We start from the raw sequence: 17500 nt of genomic DNA, 5'->3' as shown, positions 1-17500 counted from the left end.
CTTAAGGACACCGACGTGTAAAAAGAATATTCTCTTGATGGTCAGAATCATGATCCTGTTGATAATATAAAGTTAAAGGAGAAAGGCGGAGAAGGTCGGCTTCCGGCATGTCGGAACCTCGGTTCAGTAGAAGACATGTTGTCCTGGGCTACGGTTTGCATCTTCCACGTGTTCTTCTTCCAGAACACCATGCCTCTGTCTGCCGGGCTGTTCACCAGTGAGAGGAAGAACCCCGTCCCTCAGTGTCCCCCACGGCTCCACGTCCAGTTCCTCACTCCCGTCCTCTGGAGCCGGGTTCCCAACCACTTCCTGAAGGTAACACGTTCCACAGCCGCTGCTGCTCCAGGTCTCTTTCAGAGGTTGAGGTGGCCTCCTGCGCCTCGAGGGTGTGGTGGAGGAAAGTGCTCTGTTAGGTGATATGAGCCGGTGGAGAGGAGGAACGGGTCCTCTGAGGTGATGAGATGATCCAGACGTCCGTGTCTTCTGAGCCTGCCTTTGGGTCCTGCAGGCCAAAATAAATACTTTCAAAGCAGCACGGTGGCGCGGCGGTTAGCTCCGCCCCCTCACGGCCAGAAGGTCCCTGCTTGGAATCCCACCGAAGGCCTTCCTGTGTGGTGTCTCCATGTTCTCCCCGTGTTCCTCAGGGTTCTCCAGGTTCCTCCCACAGTCCAAACACAAGCAGGACGCTCACTGAAGACCCTGCATGGTCCTGACGTGCGGATGGTTGGATGTCTCTGTATGTGTCCTTGTGATTGGTCTAGAGTGAGCCCGCCTCCGGTCAACCAGCGGCAGCGATAGGCTCCAGTCACTCTTAACCCGAGTCAAGATAAACCTCACGATGTCACTGGTGTTAAAGTCGTTTTATGATGATTCGAACACACATGTGCAACAGAAGTAATCTGATTACTATTTTATCTCAAACCGCTTGAACAGAACGGCATCCTTTGACCAAACAGCCTCACAGGCATAACGAGGTCCATCTCTCCGCTCAGGTCTCCACCTCCAGAGTCAACGACCGGCTGGGCTGGTTGGTCCACTGCACCGAGCCTCTGCAGTCCATGGCACTGCACATACCTGAGGAGAACAGGTGGAGCACACAACACACACACACACACACACACGTTTACTCTGTCCATGGAATCAGAAGAAGTGGTGAAAGTGCAGTCCAGCTATTCATCTCCTCCATATCTCAGCCTCTGACATCTGTGATTTGTGCCAAGAAGAAGAGGGGAAGCAAAGACGTTCTTCCCTTAGAATGATTGATCACACGAGACATGACATGTGACATGTATGTGATTCATGGGGTTCTATGTTTGCTCTGCTCCAAGATATCCACCTCAGCCCAACGTGGAGATGTTTCAGAACCCTTGTTGTTTTTTTGTCCTTGTGAAAAAGTCTCCCAAGCCTGAAGGACTTTATGAGGAACTCAAATGTCCTCCTGGGGTTTCAGTGGTGACACGCTTTTTGTTGAGATATTGGTCTGAATTTTCTAACAGATGTCACAGCGCAGTCTTGAACGGAGTGGAAACTCCGCTCTGTTCCTTCCTCATTTGAGAGGCCAGATGTTCATGGATGGAGCTCCAGGTGAGAGTGAACAAACACCTCTGACCCCCACCTTTGTGCCTGTGTCCAGATCGGTGGACATCTTGGAGCTCTCTGAGAAGAAGGAGCTGTTGAAGTTCCACTCCCACACGCTCAGACTGTACTCGGCCATCTGCGCTCTCGGGAACAACCGCGTGGCCCACGCGCTCTGCTCCCACGTGGACGAGGCCCAGCTGCTGAAGGCCATCGAGAACAAGTACATGCCAGGTGACTGAACATCAGCTCCATGTTGTCTGGTCACCGATGAGGTCGCCGTCGACCCGGTGACTCTTAAATGTTTTGCTTTTCTGGATCTCAAAAAGGCGGTTATCACATTATTTCTAGTCGACGCTGCGGACGAGCTCTGAGATGTCTCTCCGATGGAGAAGATGATCGAAAGCTCCGTGAGAATAACTATCCTCGTCCAATGTGTCCCTGTTCGGTTGGCAGGTCTTCTCCGGGCAGGCTACTACGAGCTGCTCATCGACATACACCTCAGCAGCTATGCCACGGCCCGCCTCATGATGAACAACGAGTACATTGTCCCCATGACGGAGGAGACCAAGAGCATCACGCTGTTTCCCGATGAGAAGAAGAAGCACGGCCTCCCGGGCATCGGCCTCAGCACCTCGCTCAGACCCAGGATGAACTTCTCCTCCCCGAGCTTCGTGGGCGGGACCGGACCGTCCCCCAGGTCCAACGGGAACAACGGGGACTTCTTCCAGCACAGCCCCGAGTTCCCCCTGGAGATACTGAAGGTCAAGACCATCCGGATGCTGACGGAGGCCGTGAGGGAGGGCAGCATGAACGTACGCGACCCCATCGGGGGCAGCACCGAGTCCTTGTTCGTCCCGCTCATCAAACTCTTCTACACCATGCTGATCATGGGGGTCTTCCAGAACGGAGATCTGAAGACCATCCTCAGACTGATAGAACCCTCGGTGTTCTCCGAGAGGAGAGGCGGGCCGGACGGGGCGATGGAGGGCGAAGCGGGGGGCGGCCGAGAGGATCGGGGGAACCTGCCCGAAGAAGGACTCCTGCAGATGAAGCTGCCAGAGCCTGTGAAACTGCAGGTAGAGAACCATCTGCACAGCTTCAACATCACACCGCTCACTCCATCACACACACCTTCAGACAAACTCACTCACCGGACGGAGAACCTGCAGAAAACACACACAGGCAGAGAACAGTGCCACCACAAACAGCAACGCCAACAACTATATCATTATTAATAATAATAATAAAATCATAATCATAATAGGGCGGCACAGTGGTTTGGCTTCTGCCTCAGAGCTTGATGGACTGTGGTTGGATTCCAACAAGGGAGCCTTTCCTGTGTGGCGTCTCCATGTTTTGTCTGCTTGGGTTTGGGTTAGAAGATGGGGTTAGAAGATGGGATTAGAGGATGGGGTTAGGCAGCAGAAGATGGATAGATGGATGGAACAGAAATGACAATAACAGTTATAATATAATTATTCAGAATCACTTCCCAAAATTCAACAGAAGTTCATTATCTTTAAAAAAAAGACCAAATTTGAAATGTTGACATCTTTTTGCAAGTTTTGATCATTGTTTCAACTGTGTGTGTGTGTGTGTGTGTGTGTGTGTGTGTGTGTGTGTTAGATGTGCCACGTGCTACAGTACCTGTGTGACTGCCAGGTGCGTCACCGTATCGAGGCGGTGGTGGCCTTCTCCGATGACTTCGTGGCGTGTCTGCAGGAGAACCAGAGGTTCCGCTACAACGAGGTGATGCTGGCCCTCAACATGTCTGCTGCTCTCACGGCCAAGAAGACCAAGGAGTTCCGCTCACCTCCGCAGGAACAGGTGGGGTCGCCTTCGCCCTCTTGCACCGACCGAACACCAAGTACTGAATAAACTTGACGAAGCCGGACGTTCTCCCAGAAGGTTGAGAGAGCAGCGGGTCGGGACGGGCGTCCGTTGTCCTACCGTCTGCTAGATAATCAAGGAAGGAGAAGGTCCTGAGTGTGCATGCAGAGAGAAGATGTTCTGTCTTTTGGGTTTCACTTTCTCTTTTGCTTTTTCCTGATGTCACAATCAGAGATTTGGCAGCTGACAAATTCAAGTATCTATGTTTTTTATTGATTCGTTTTTATTTATTTTCCAGATTTGCATCATTGATAGCTCGCTTTTTGGAACTTGCCCGTAGTGAATCTCAGAGGCTCTAGTGAATCTTGGAAGCTCTAGTGAATCTCTGAGGCTCTGGTGAATCACAAAGCCTGAGATGTTTCCCAAGCAGGATATGCTGTGTTCCCCGCAGATCAACATGCTGCTGAACTTCAAGGACGAGAAGCAGGACTGTCCCTGTCCCGAGTACATCCGAGAGCAGCTCCTGGATTTCCACGAGGACCTGATGAGACATTGTGGTAAGTATCATCACTGCGGGTGTACGCCGATGGGATGGTCGGCCTCAGCCCAGGTCTCGGTGCTGTCAGGTATAGAGCTGGACGAGGAGCGCGCTCTGGACGGAGACAACGACTTCACCATCCGAGGCCGGCTGATGTCGCTGGTGGAGAAAGTGGCATATCTGAAGAGGAGGATGACCAACCTGCCCAACGAGAAGAAAGACAGGAATCCCAGTCAGTCCAAACACTCTCTCTCACACACACACACACACACACACACACACACATATATATAAAGAGTGTGTTTCCACAGGTACCTTGCAGCAGCTGATCTCAGACACGATGGTGCGCTGGGCTCAGGAGTCGGTCATCGAGGACCCCGAGCTGGTCCGAGCCATGTTCGTCCTCCTGCACCGACAGTACGACGGCATCGGGGGCCAGGTGGGTCCGAGACACTTTGCCACTCGTCTATTTGAGACCCTGCTTTTGCTTGTGTCGGCGTCGTTACATTTAAATCTCCTCCGAGTCGGAATGGAAGGGAGTGAGATTCTTGAAATGGTAGAAATTTCAGTAAATGTAAAGATCGTACATTCATATGACACATTATCCCTTCACACACACACAACCGTCATCTCAGCTTGGATGTGTGTGTGTGTGTGTGTATATATATGATTGACTGATTTGACTGATTTATTTCTTAATGTATTTGTTCATTTATTTTGAATCATTGGATTTGAAGTTTCCATCTTGAAGGAATGTAAGGAAACGGTAAAGAAGGAAGCTGTTAGAGCCCGAGCCAGGAAGCAGCCTGGCAACGACCAGTGTGTTTGTGTGTGTGTGTGTGTGTGTGTGTGTGTGTGTGTGTGTGTGTGTGTGTGTGTGTGTGTGTGTGTGTGTGTGTGTGTGTGTGTGTGTGCGCGCCATTAGATGAATGGCTTGTTTAGATGTTTTCTTATGTCATGTAAATCAAATACCTTTGACATTCCCGGGGCTGCAGCGCCACCGTGGTTCGATACAAATCGCAGCGAGTGACAAATAAATGTGAAGCTATCTTTCAACTGGCCGTCGTAATAAGTCGTAGATGGCGGCAGCCTCGCCGCTCGAAACCAACGCACAGCCAGATGGAGGGACGGCGAATGGCCGTTGAAAAGGGGTTATTGAATTATCAGGGGCCAGTGGTGGAGGGAAATGCAGGAGGTCATCAATAGCTGTGTGTGTGTGCTTGTCTGGCAGGTCAGGGCTCTTCCAAAGACCTACACCATCAACTCGGTTTCCATTGAGGACACCATCAAGCTGCTGGCGGCTCTGGGTCAGATCAGATCCCTGCTGAGCGTCCGCATGGGACGGGAGGAGGAGAAGCTGATGATCAGAGGACTGGGGTGAGGAGAACACTCCTTATCACGTCCTCCTTTCACCCCTGCCTTTCCCAGCTCCCGGCAGCAGTGTGTGTGTGCGGTTGCTTGGCGGCCACGGGTTCTGAAGCATCATCAGCCCGCAGATACGGGGTCGAAGAGTTTGGCGGCCTCGATAAGTAAACGAGACTCGACATCGGCGCATTTGTGTCCCCCTCGTAGTGTTGTTGTGCAGATCCCCAAAGACGCACAGATGGACACCTCCTCATACAGCCCTGCAGCTCATTCATGGATGTCGAGTCTCTAGATGTTTGTGCTGCCTCCTGAACCCCCCGCTTGTCCTTAACGGACAAAAAAAGGGATGTGACCCGTTTGTGACCCGACCTTCTCCCCTCCTCTGCAGTGACATCATGAACAACAAGGTGTTCTACCAGCATCCTAATCTGATGAGAGCTCTGGGGATGCACGAGACCGTCATGGAGGTCATGGTCAATGTCCTGAGTGGAGGAGACCTCAAGGTAGGACAGGGGAGCGTGGTACGATAACCATGTTACTCCTACACGTGCTTGGAAGCGGATCCTGGAATCTACTGTAACAGCTGAAAGTCCATGGGTGAAAACATCTAATGAGGGCACATGGTGTGTGTGCCTGACAGCCCCGTGTGTGTGTTTTGCAGGAAATAACTTTTCCTAAAATGGTGGCCAACTGTTGTCGCTTCCTCTGTTACTTTTGCCGCATCAGTCGCCAAAACCAGAAAGCCATGTTTGACCATCTCAGCTACCTGCTGGAGAACAGCAGCGTTGGCCTTGGTGAGGCCGATCGAATCTACTTCTCAAACAAAGATTATATATCCATGTTTCTTTCTGTCAGCTCGTATGTTCCTCTGCCATATTCTTCTCAGCATCTCCGTCCATGCGAGGCTCTACTCCTCTGGATGTGGCCGCAGCTTCTGTCATGGACAACAACGAGCTGGCGCTAGCTCTCAGAGAGCCAGATCTGGAGAAGGTGGGTCAGTTCTTTACACACCAGTAGGCGTGTGTCAGGAATCCCGGCTGCATTGAACCATCTGTTCAGCCGAGTCAGATCAGAGCGTCGTCCGCGTCGACACGAGCTTCGATGCCCGTCGACGGAAAAATAAGAAGGTGCACTTTCCCCTGTGTCCCGCAGGTGGTGCAGTACCTGGCCGGCTGCGGGCTGCAGAGCTGCGTGATGCTGGTGCGAAAAGGTTACCCGGACATTGGCTGGAACCCCGTGGAGGGCGAACGCTACCTTGACTTCCTGCGCTTTGCTGTCTTTTGCAATGGTGAATTTAAAGACATGTATGCTTTTTGTGAGCCGGCTGCCCGGGACTCGGCCACCCATGAAATCAGACGGTATTCTCGTCAACATCCTCTGGTTTTGGCAACTGGATTTGAAGTTCCTCAGCCCTCATCTGAGAGGCTTCTTCCGGTCCAGTGACCTGTGGGGAGTTTCCCCAATATAACTTTGCGAGTGGCAGAGTTGATCGGCAACTACTAGGTCTAAGGGGGTCGTGCCGGTCAACACTTCATTTCTGCTTCATTCCCACCATAACCCCGAGCCGCCAGAACCCTGGCAGTGAAAGCTGGAAGCTCCCCACAGGTCATTGGACCTGAAGAAGCCTCTCGGATGAGGGTGAAATGTCTTCAAGGGAAGAACTTTGAGTCCAGTTGCCACGACAAAAAGACTTAGACAAGAATTCACCGTGACCCGGAGGCCCGAGAACCTCCAGGGATACATCAGACTGTACTGCTTCTCTACTGGCAGGTGAAAGCGTGGAGGAGAACGCCAATGTCGTGGTGAGGCTTTTAATCCGAAGACCAGAATGTTTTGGTCCGGCTCTTCGGGGTGAAGGAGGCGACGGGCTGTTGGCCGCCATGGAGGAAGCCACCAGGATTTCTCACGACCCTTCCAGAGACGGCCCGTCTTCCAAATCGGAGAGTAGCAAGAGCCTGTGAGATATCTTTCCACCACATGGACTTCTCCTCATAACCTACTAAAAGCCTGAGTTTGATTCCAGAATGTTATCAAACGATCTCACTCGGCGTCTCCTCACAGCGCCTGGAAGACACGATGCAGGCTTTAGTCGACCCGTTTGCATTTAAATAGGGATCAGCGAGTGTTTTATGAAGTCAGAAAGGAGTGTGTTTGTGTGTGTCCGTCAGAGACATGCTGGAGGAAGAGGAGGATGATACCATTCACATGGGGAATGCCATCATGACCTTCTACGCTGCTCTCATCGACCTGCTCGGCCGCTGCGCGCCGGAGATGCACGTGAGTGATGCTGCCCCCGTTCGCGTGGATTAGTTCCCCGAGCTGGCAGTGTTCAGCGGATGGGTTGCGAGTTCAGCTCCGGTCCGATTATTCTGGCGAGGTCTGGGCCTGCGGATGGCCTCCTCACGAGAACATCTCCGAGCTCAGAGATGAACGAGTGACGGCGGCTTCTGATAGAGTCCACTATGACCACCTTGTGTCGTCTCCTTCCACAACAGTTGATTCATGCCGGTAAAGGTGAAGCCATCCGCATCCGCGCCATCTTGAGATCTTTGATCCCCATCGAAGACCTGGTCGGGGTCATCAGCATTCCCTTCTCCATGCCCAGCCTGAACAAAGGTAGGAGGAGACGCCGCGTCTGGCGCAGACATGCTGGTCGATCGGGAACCTTATTCAGGTGGTTCTGAGTGAACGTCTCGGCTCGGGGTCACAGAGGGGCTGGTGGTGGAGCCGGACATGTCTGCAGGATTCTGCCCGGACCACAAGGCGGCCATGGTACTGTTCCTGGACCGGGTCTACGGGGTAGACGACCAGAACTTCCTGCTGCACTTGCTCGAAGTCGGCTTCTTACCAGATCTTAGAGCAGCAGCTTCTCTAGACACTGTGAGTGTGTATCTATGTGTGTGTGTGTGTTGTCTGTGTGTGTTTGTGTGTGTGTGTGTGTGTGTGTGTGTGTCTGCTGGATTCACATCAGTGTGTAGTTGTGTTCCAGGATGTCCTGTATGTCCACTCAGAATGTGGTGTTGTGCTGGCGTCAGGCGGCTCTCAGTGCCACCGACATGGCGCTGGCCCTGAACAGGTATCTTTGCACGGCGGTGCTGCCGCTGCTCACCAAGTGTGCGCCGCTGTTGGCCGGGACGGAACCCTTCGCCTCGCTGATCGACTCCCTCCTCCACACCGTCTACCGGCTGTCCAAGGGCTGCTGCCTCACCAAGGCCCAGAGGGATGCCATCGAGGAGTGTCTGCTGGCCGTCTGCGGGTAAGACCCGGCGCTCTGTTGGAGGTGTGTGAGGGTGAGACGGTGGCGGAGGTTCCAGGGAGAACGGAGACGGCAGGAAGCGGACGTCGGTAAGGAGCGCGACAACGGAGACGTCACGTTGTTGACTCCGAATCTGACTTTAATGAGTAGACAATGAGATCCAGGACCGGAGAGGCCGGGGGGACGGTCCTTTTCTCCTGATCTTTGTCTGAACTCGCAGGAAGCTGAGGCCTTCCATGATGCAGCATCTGCTCAGAAGGCTGGTGTTTGATGTCCCGCTGCTCAACGAGCACACCAAGATGCCTCTGAAGGTGAGAAGAACATCAAGGCCTCCCTTCTACGTGGGGTACTCAATCTTGTTCGCAGTAAGAGGATCTCAGCTGGAGACAGCTCCTCCATGGAAGGGTTGTTCATCCTCCTGGAAAAGCAGAACCTTCTCAAGTGCTTGTTGTACTCAGGATGCTTCAGAAAGTGTATTTAAGTATCGCTCCTTTTCCTTTTTTAGTCCAGCCGATCACACAGTTCCTCTCTGGGATTCAAACTCCTCAGGACCTGTCAGGTTGTCAGCTTTGATTCGAGTGCAGATGTTTCCTCATCACCTACTGTCCATCACAGCTGCTGACCAACCACTACGAGCGATGCTGGAAGTACTACTGCCTCGCCGGAGGGTGGGGCGGCTTTGGAGCGGCGTCCGACGAGGAGCTTCACCTGTCAAGGAAACTCTTCTGGGGAATATTTGACGCTCTGTCCCAAAAGGTCAGCGTGGACCAGTGTGTCCACCTTCTCAACCTTCCTACTGTGTAACGGCCACGCTGTGATGAAGAGCAGGTGTTTTCAGTCCTCGGTCACGTCCGGTATTTGGAAATAGTTTGAAAGAGAAGTCCTTTTTGGGGAAAAATAGACACAACTTGAAAAACGTTGTTTTTATCTATTTTTACAATTTTTTTCATGTCATGAAGCAGCAGGTGGATGGATTTCACAAGATGTTCCTCACATATCTTCATTTGTGAGTAATGAAACAAAGCTAAATAGAAACGTGTGTGTGTGCGTGTGTGTGCGTGCGTGTGCGTGCGTGCGTGCGTGCATGTGTGTGTGTGTGTGTGTGTGTGTGTGTGTGTGTGTGTGTGTGTGTGACACACCCAGCGCTATGACCAGGAGCTGTTCAAGCTGGCCCTGCCTTGCCTCAGCGCCGTGGCTGGAGCTCTTCCTCCGGACTACATGGAGTCCAACTACATGGCCATGATGGAGAAGCAGTCGTCCATGGACTCGGAGGGAAACTTCACTCCGCAGCCGACAGACACCTCCAAGTACTTTCACCTCCTCACACCTTCTCCCCAAAACCCTTTTCTCCTCAGAACCCCCAGTTAACCTCACAGTGAGGCTTTTTATTTTTTAATTTGGTTTATCCTTCATTCACAGTGTGTGTGTGTGTGTGTGTGTGTGTGTGTGTGTGTGTGTGTGTGTGTGTGTGTGTGTATTCTCACCAGTATTATCATCCCAGAGAAACTGGATTACATCATCACCAGATATGCCGAACACAACCACGAGAAGTGGTGTATAGAAAAGGTACGAGGTCTGAAACGCTGCTTCTCTCAGACGAGTCTTCTCGGCCGGATGTCCCTGATGTGCCTCTCCTGTCTGTGAACGAACTTCCGATTGCAGTTCTCCAACGGCTGGTCCTTCGGAGACCAGACCTGTGAAACCTCCAAGAGCCACCATTTGCTGAAACCATACAAAGGCCTTTCTGAGAAGGTAGTTTCCTGCATGCCTGTAGAGCACGGGTTCATATTTGTGTTTATTTAGATTCTTTGTGCTATCTCTTCCTTGTGGATCCTTCAGGAATGTGCGTCCAGATCTTCCAAGAACGGGGAACTGCAAAGAATCTGAGGTTCCCGGTTATGTTGTGTTGCAGGACAAGGAGTCGTACTGTTCTCCGGTCAGAGAGGCTCTGAAGACGATGCTGTCCTGGGGCTGGAGCATCAGCAGGATCAGGGAAGGAGACCCTGCAAGCATCCATAACAAGTCTAGGAGGATATCACAGGCCAGCCAGGTACACACACACACACACACACACACACACACACACACACACACACACACACACAGGGTAAGTGAAGTCCACGTCATGAACCCGCTCGTGTTCTCAGTGTCCTGGTCTCCAGTGAGTCAGGTCTCTGCAGATTTTATTCACGATCTTCTCCAGATGAGGACGTGTCCCTCGGTCCATTTCTGCCTCCGTCAGTCGTCTCTTGAAAGCCTCAGCATCCAGACTGAAGAAGACGAGGGTCCACTCGGTCCTTCGCACACCATAACCTTCTCACCTTCCTCCTCAGCTGTCCTTCGAAGGAACTCCGTGTTTCAGCCCGCGACCCATTGACATGAGCAACGTCACATTGTCCCGAGACATGCAGGTGTGTCCTCGTGCACTTTACCTGAAATGTTGGATGAAGATCAGTGTGTGAGTCAGATGGTGTGTCCTCAGTCCATGGCGGAGCTGCTGGCAGAGAATTATCACAACATCTGGGCCAAGAAGATGAAGGTGGAGCTGGAGGCCAAAGGTGAATGCGAGTCCGTCTTCGTTGTCCTTGTGTTCTTTCCCTTTTTACCCACCGCTGTCCATCCTCAGTCTTTCTATGAGATATCAAGTAATGCGTCTAAATATTTGTTTATTTGGACGTTTTGGGTGATTTTATTTCGCAGTGTTTCACAAACCTGCTCCGGCGCTGTTAGCATTAACGCTAACCCTGACTTTGCCTTGTTCTCAAAGTTCCCGGTTTCGGGAAGACAAAGCAGATTCTGTTGTCCTTAACTTCCTTGATTCTGGAGCAGGGACTCATACGTCTGCTGTCTTTGACCCTGCCGAGCCCAGGTGGAGGAAATCACCCCCTCCTCGTTCCCTACGACACTCTGACAGCCAAAGAGAAATCCAAAGACAGGGAAAAAGCACAAGACATCTTCAAGTTCCTACAAATCAATGGCTACACCGTGTCCAGGTAGGACCTGAGCTCGCCACACCACCTGGGTCAGTTCTCTACCGGCAGGTCTGATCGACGCCTCCCAACCTGGTGTCTGTTGCTTACAGAGGTGTAAAGTCGCAGGAGCTGGACACCCCGGCCATCGAGAAACGCTTTGCCTACACCTTCCTCCAGCAGCTCATCACTTATGTGGACCAAGCTCACCAGCACATGATGGAGTTTGGTAAGACTCACGCTGATAAGTAATCTGGTGACCAACTCAGCGGAGCTCTGCAGATGTGGACGCCCAGCTGAGTCCACCTTGACATCGACACCACTTGTCTTGGTTGTGTTCAGATGTGGGGACGAGACCGAAGGGAGAGAAGATTCCTCATGAACAGCAGATCAAGTTCTTTGGAAAGGTGAGAACACGAAGTCAAACTGGGCGAAACTGGGTTATGCGCATTCAACAATGGTATTTTCACACGAGAGGATCCATCCCATGAAGGTCTGATGTGAATGAGCCACCCATCATCTGGGGCCAAGATCGGCCGGAGGTCCCCCCATCGTTTGATTAGCACACGCCTGTAACTGATTGCTTCACTCTTTTGCCACAGGTCTACGTGCTAATACATCCGTTTGCTAATTCCATCAAGCTAGCAGTTCTAACTTGACATTCCCAGACAACAGTGATGAGGATATGAAGATACAGCCCTGTTGTCAGAAGGGAACTGAGACCTTCTTTAGTCCTTACCTGAGGGTGAAACCCCCAAAGCACCACATGATTTGCTTTCCAACCTGCAGTACCTTTGGGAACTGACTGAAAGAACCTGGTTTTTGTCTGTGAAAAAGTAAAGTTTGGCAGAATTAGAAAAAAGACAGGAGCCTTGTTCTGACAACGCTGCCAAGTGTGGAGGTCAAAGAGACCCCACGAGGACAACTTGAAGTAACGTCATGTTCTCCATGAAGGACAGAAGCAAGAGATGACGTAGCTCCTTCCTTTCTGATTAATTTCCCCTTGCAGATTGAACCTTCACCTGCTGTCACAAACAAATGCTTTCGCAGGATCAACAGGTTTGCGTTTCATGGTCTGAAGGTCACAGTTGACTCCAGCCTACATAGGAGGTCTGCTGCAATGTGTGCAGTCAAAGTCATTTTGAGATTTGAGGTGGTCCGTGATTCTCGCTGGCTCAGCTGGACTAGTGTGAAATGCATTGATCTGTGAATGAAGTAAAGCCACACGGACTTTTCCTAAGGGTGACTTTCCACGGAGAACAACTTCTGTAGTATGCTTTGTAACCCACAGGTAGTCCTTCCATTGGTAGATCAGTACTTCAAAAACCACCGGCTGTACTTCCTGTCCACAGCCATCCATCCAATCAGCAGTGGTGGCCACGCCTCCAACAAGGAGAAGGAGATGGTGACCAGGTCAGTTAGTCAAACATGAGGACGATGGCAGTGTTTGATCACATTTGACATCTAATAAGAACACAGATTTGTTTTCTAGGTTCCTGTGTTTCCTCTTGGTCTCTGTCACATAAATATCTCACCCACCTTCCATTCCTCTCTACTTCCCTCTTTGTTTCCTTCTCTCTCCTGGATTCTTCCCGCCTAGTCTTTTCTGCAAACTGGGAGTTCTTGTCAGACATAGGATATCCTTATTTGGTAAGGCCATTTTATGCCTCTTGCTTGCTTGTTCCCACGTTTTTTTCTTTGGCTTGACCAAGTAACGGATGACGGGACTTGGTTTCCTGGTGCTTTAGATTCTCCCGCAAATGAGTAGGAAATATGTCCACGGCACAAATCCGATCCAAGAACCGTGTTCTGTGATTGGCCGGGGGCTGTTCAGTTCTTACAACTGGTACTTCGGGAACCTTTGTACAATTAGACGCTGGGAAGTTAGTCAGCAGTATGCTCTGCTGGCCCACCGTGGAGAAACTGGAAGGAAGGCTCTGGAGGCCTGACACCGGGACACTTTGGTAGCCTGTCCAGTTGCAGAAGCAGAGGATGAGCAGCCGGCGGTGGCCCTCATTGTGGTGGTGGGTGTAGGCCAGTGTCTTCTGGGATGAGTGGCAGAGCAGGAACAGAGTATCTGTTGCCGAACAAACATAAGACCCATCTGCTTCTCCAAGGAAGACCTAAAGCTCCGCTGCTGTTCATGAGGCTTCTGACGCCTTCGGAAGAAGCCTCAAACCCTCTTCTGGCCAACAAGTGTGACCATCTTCAGCATAAAGAGCAAGCCAAGCAGGGGTGTCGGCCAGATTGTCCCGCCAGGGTTCGCAAGGTTGGGACGCACGACACCCGTACGACGGAGGATTAGGTTTTCTTCTCAAGCAGGCCAGATACATTACAAGGCGGGGCGTGATGGAAGATGGAACACCATACAGGTCCAATAACTCGGAGCAGAAACACAGATGAGACTCCAGGTGGGACAGGTCATCTGAACAGGAGGAAGGAGACCAGGGAGATCAGACATGTTACAGAGGATGGTAGAGAAATGTGGAGGATGGAGGAGGACTCAGCACTAAAGCCTCTTGACACCATCAGTTTCTCACTTTAACCCCCTGATCAGCGAGACAACATGAAGCCTCAGCTCAGGTGCCGACTCAAAGTGCCTTCAATGCAGACGGAGTGGCACATGTGATAAGGAGTTGAATAGAGCATGTGTGTGTGTGTGTGTGTGTGTGTGTGTGTGTGTGTGTGTGTGTGTGTGTGTTTGCATGTAGGCATGACATTTTGAGCGTGTCTTCATGTCCCGTGATCACAAGATGTTGTTTGGAGTGATACCCTCACGCAAAGAGCACCGTCTGTGTAACTCCATGCAAATGCAGATGCTGACCATCAAGAAGTTCCCCACAGAGTTGGAGCGTCAAACTTCAGAGGATGGAAGACTTTGTAAATCCACTTACCCCGATCACCATTCTGGGCCTCAAGGAACGTCAGGATCTCAGACTCGGCGTTTACCTCTCGCACATGCATTGTATTTTTCTGTCACTCATCAAGAGCTTTGACAGTCGTACAGCAGCTCACGTCACGCACCGCGAGTGAGAACCTGGCTGAGGAGCCCAAGCGTCCATGTTGCCTGGGCCAGATGGAGGCCGGGGGGGCTTGAAATATCATGGTCGTGGGGGGACACAGATCACCCCAGGACTGCTCAACCACCTGCCATCTTGGCCTGTTACTTGCTGAGGGCTCTGCTTCTGAGGTATCTTCAGGTCATTGTCATAACTCCATAGAAGGCTTTAGGAGACACCTGCTAACTCTTGCTGCGCGTAGATGTATTAGCATAGCAGCATGCGTCTTTGGAGATGCTGAGTTGAAACCTTCATCGGAAACAATTTCCTTCATGGTGATCATATCCCTTCTTCAACGGATTCCTGATTATCTCTGAAGGCATCAAACAGGTGCTCTCAGTAGATTCCTTCCATCCTCGGCTCCAAGACACTTCCCAGGTTTTTTTGTGATCTGTGACTTTCATTAGAATACTCACAAGAAAACAGCACCCCTTTGTGTGTGTGTGTGTGTGTGTGTGTGTGTGTGTGTGTGTGTGTGTTGCTTGAATCCTAACATCTACAGACCTTATTGATTGATGTATTTATTGTTTCTGTTTTTAAGGAGATGTTGTCTGCTTTCTAGGAAACAATGCCACGTCCATTGTCAACTCCCTGCAGATCCTTGGGCAGAGCCTGGATGCCAGGTGAGACCCGAGGCCTTCTTGCCAGCTGAGGTTGTTTAGTCAGCAGTCTGGATTTAAGGGTCGTGCTTCCAAAGCCTCGGTCGATGTCTGATGATCCGGTGATCGACTGTTGATCTGTCGCTCTGACATTTTGAGTCACAAATATTTCCACAGACTCTCCTGGTGGAAATAACTTGAGAAACCTCACCGTGTTTCTAGGACGGTGATGAAAACGGGTCTGGAGTCGGTGAAGGCGGCGCTGCGCTCGTACTTCGACAGCGCGGCGGAGGATCTGGAGAAGACTCAAGAGAACCTGAAACTGGGCCAGTTCACTCACAGTAGAGAGCAGCCTCGAGGCGTCACGCAGATCATCAACTACACCACCTTCGCTCTGCTGCCCGTCCTGTCCTCCCTCTTTGAGCACATCGGACAGAACGCGTTTGGAGAAGACCTCATCCGTGCGTATCTGCATGATATTCCTAGCATTCTATGTTGCGTCAGGGCTTCAAGGAAACCAATAAAAAATACCTCAAAGAAGATCGCTGTGGTCCAGATTGAAAAATGAGAGTAGAATTCCAATCCAAACACTCCGTGGTGGCCGAGGATGTTCACAGCAACCGTGAATGAACTCCAAGGAGGCGTGTGGCCAGCTTTTTGCTGCAAACCTGAAGTTAAAAGTCATTTGTGTTCGGTTTGGTTTGTTTGTTTATCAGCCGGAGGGACAAACAGTTGGTTTGTCCCATTAATATGTGGTAAAGTGTGTCCTGCTGATCCAGGGACCCCGCCGGAAGGTCATGGACCACGATGCTGAAGAAGATGCCTAGAAAGCTGATAAAACCTGGATGCATTCATATCGAATATGCTGCCGTGGTGTGAAGCCAAAGGCATTGATCCAAAGGTGACCCAGAACGATGAGCCAAGTTCTGGTGGGACTTTTAGGTCCCTGCGGACAAACCGGAGAACCAACGGGACATAGGGAACGTGGATCAGCAGCAGAAGACCACCATAGTGGTGGATGTAGAGGGCATGAGTTACAGCGACTTCAGAAAGAAAGACCAGGAGGAGTTGGAAATCCTGAGTTTGTGAATGTATTTGTCACTCATGTAAGCTGGTTCCTCTGCTTCTGCTGTCCTTTCAGTGGACGACGTCCAGGTTTCCTGCTACAGAATCCTCAACAGTCTGTACTTTCTTGGAACCAACAAAAGCATCTATGTCGAGAGGTACGCTGTTCACCGCTGTCAAGTATAATTCCATCACACCTGATCTCCTGGCCTGGTCGGGCTGGGCCATCAGCAACATCTTCGGCCTGAACCGGGAGGGCAGGGGGGGTCTATGTCGTTCGGGCCCAAACCTCCTCACGACTCTGAATGGTGCTCTGGTCCGCATGCAGTGAAAATAATTAGAAATACAGCCATTCCAGGTATCATGGTTCATCCAGCGGGAAATCACAGGCCTCCTCTCGCCCCCCAGACAGCGCCCAGCAATAGGGAAGTGCCTGGCCGCCTTCTCGGCTGCCCTCCCTGTCGCCTTCCTGGAGCCCCAGATGAACAAGTTCAACAGCTTCTCCATCTATAACGCCAAGGGGGTGAAGGACAGGACCGGTAAGTCCTTCTTCACCGTTTTCTTAAACTTTGATCTCATCTCGTTTCTGCATATTGAAGAGCGGCTGAAGGCTTTTGACCCCCGACCTGCAGGTCTTTTTTGTTTTTTTTTTCCTTTGAAAACGTAGGTCTTCCTGGGCAGGTGGAGGAAGTGTGTCCTCTAATCCCAAACCTAGAGAAGTCTCTGGAGGAGATCATGGAGTTGGCAGAGTCTGGCATGAGATACAATCAGATGCCTCATGTCATGGAGGTACCGTGACCCGCTGAGATGTTGATGCATTTGTAAGATGAGACGATCCATCGTCGCCTGCTTGGCCGTGGTTTGATGGGGCCTACGGGCCGCCGAAGATCAAGCGATCGCACACATTGATCGGCCTTTTTCGTCCTCCTTTTTAATGCATTTACCTTCTGGCAGAATTCGGTGTCTTCCTCCCGTTCAACAGCCGGTTAGCTCTCGGGCTCGTAGAGACTCCGAGGTCTGAAGACACGCGTGGCCATGATGGAGGTCCTCGTGGTTGCAGGCTGTCCTGTGCTTTGCAGGTGGTGCTGCCAGTTCTGTGCAGCTACATGTCTCACTGGTGGGAACACGGACCCGACAGCGACCCCGGCGGCGCCGACAGCTGCTGCACCTCCGTCACCTCCGAACACATGAACACTCTGCTGGGAAACATCCTGAAGATCATCTACAATAACCTGGGCATC

The 17500-nt window shown here is 51.4% G+C and overlaps 1 protein-coding gene across 1 annotated transcript in view; it reads left to right on the top strand.

Moving 5' to 3' along the window:
- ryr2a (ryanodine receptor 2a (cardiac)) overlaps positions 1–17500 on the top strand; it is a 116997-nt gene that overhangs the window by 59256 nt on the left and 40241 nt on the right. The window contains exons 36-72 of the mRNA XM_086140256.1: positions 184–315; positions 993–1087; positions 1634–1809; positions 2032–2654; positions 3205–3405; positions 3860–3965; positions 4035–4178; positions 4258–4385; positions 5178–5323; positions 5700–5814; positions 5973–6105; positions 6198–6301; positions 6464–6599; positions 7082–7268; positions 7480–7588; positions 7807–7927; positions 8022–8191; positions 8347–8567; positions 8788–8878; positions 9183–9323; positions 9711–9874; positions 10055–10133; positions 10230–10319; positions 10480–10617; positions 10901–10978; positions 11050–11125; positions 11437–11560; positions 11650–11765; positions 11879–11943; positions 12828–12949; positions 13137–13186; positions 15158–15218; positions 15417–15655; positions 16336–16417; positions 16668–16798; positions 16927–17048; positions 17339–17500. The exon at positions 17339–17500 is cut by the window's right edge and continues 31 nt beyond it. Of these exons, the coding sequence (XP_085996382.1) occupies positions 184–315; positions 993–1087; positions 1634–1809; positions 2032–2654; positions 3205–3405; positions 3860–3965; positions 4035–4178; positions 4258–4385; positions 5178–5323; positions 5700–5814; positions 5973–6105; positions 6198–6301; positions 6464–6599; positions 7082–7268; positions 7480–7588; positions 7807–7927; positions 8022–8191; positions 8347–8567; positions 8788–8878; positions 9183–9323; positions 9711–9874; positions 10055–10133; positions 10230–10319; positions 10480–10617; positions 10901–10978; positions 11050–11125; positions 11437–11560; positions 11650–11765; positions 11879–11943; positions 12828–12949; positions 13137–13186; positions 15158–15218; positions 15417–15655; positions 16336–16417; positions 16668–16798; positions 16927–17048; positions 17339–17500 (5178 nt within the window). The remainder of the gene's footprint in view (positions 1–183; positions 316–992; positions 1088–1633; positions 1810–2031; positions 2655–3204; positions 3406–3859; positions 3966–4034; positions 4179–4257; positions 4386–5177; positions 5324–5699; positions 5815–5972; positions 6106–6197; positions 6302–6463; positions 6600–7081; positions 7269–7479; positions 7589–7806; positions 7928–8021; positions 8192–8346; positions 8568–8787; positions 8879–9182; positions 9324–9710; positions 9875–10054; positions 10134–10229; positions 10320–10479; positions 10618–10900; positions 10979–11049; positions 11126–11436; positions 11561–11649; positions 11766–11878; positions 11944–12827; positions 12950–13136; positions 13187–15157; positions 15219–15416; positions 15656–16335; positions 16418–16667; positions 16799–16926; positions 17049–17338) is intronic.

Source organism: Fistularia commersonii, chromosome 33 (assembly GCF_037954325.1).
Source record: "Fistularia commersonii isolate RoL2024-O1a breed Wild chromosome 33, RoL_Fcom_v1.0, whole genome shotgun sequence".
NCBI classification, from domain to species: domain Eukaryota; kingdom Metazoa; phylum Chordata; class Actinopteri; order Syngnathiformes; family Fistulariidae; genus Fistularia; species Fistularia commersonii.
The sequence above is the reverse complement of the archived record's forward strand: the minus strand, read 5'-3'. Positions and strand labels throughout refer to the sequence as shown.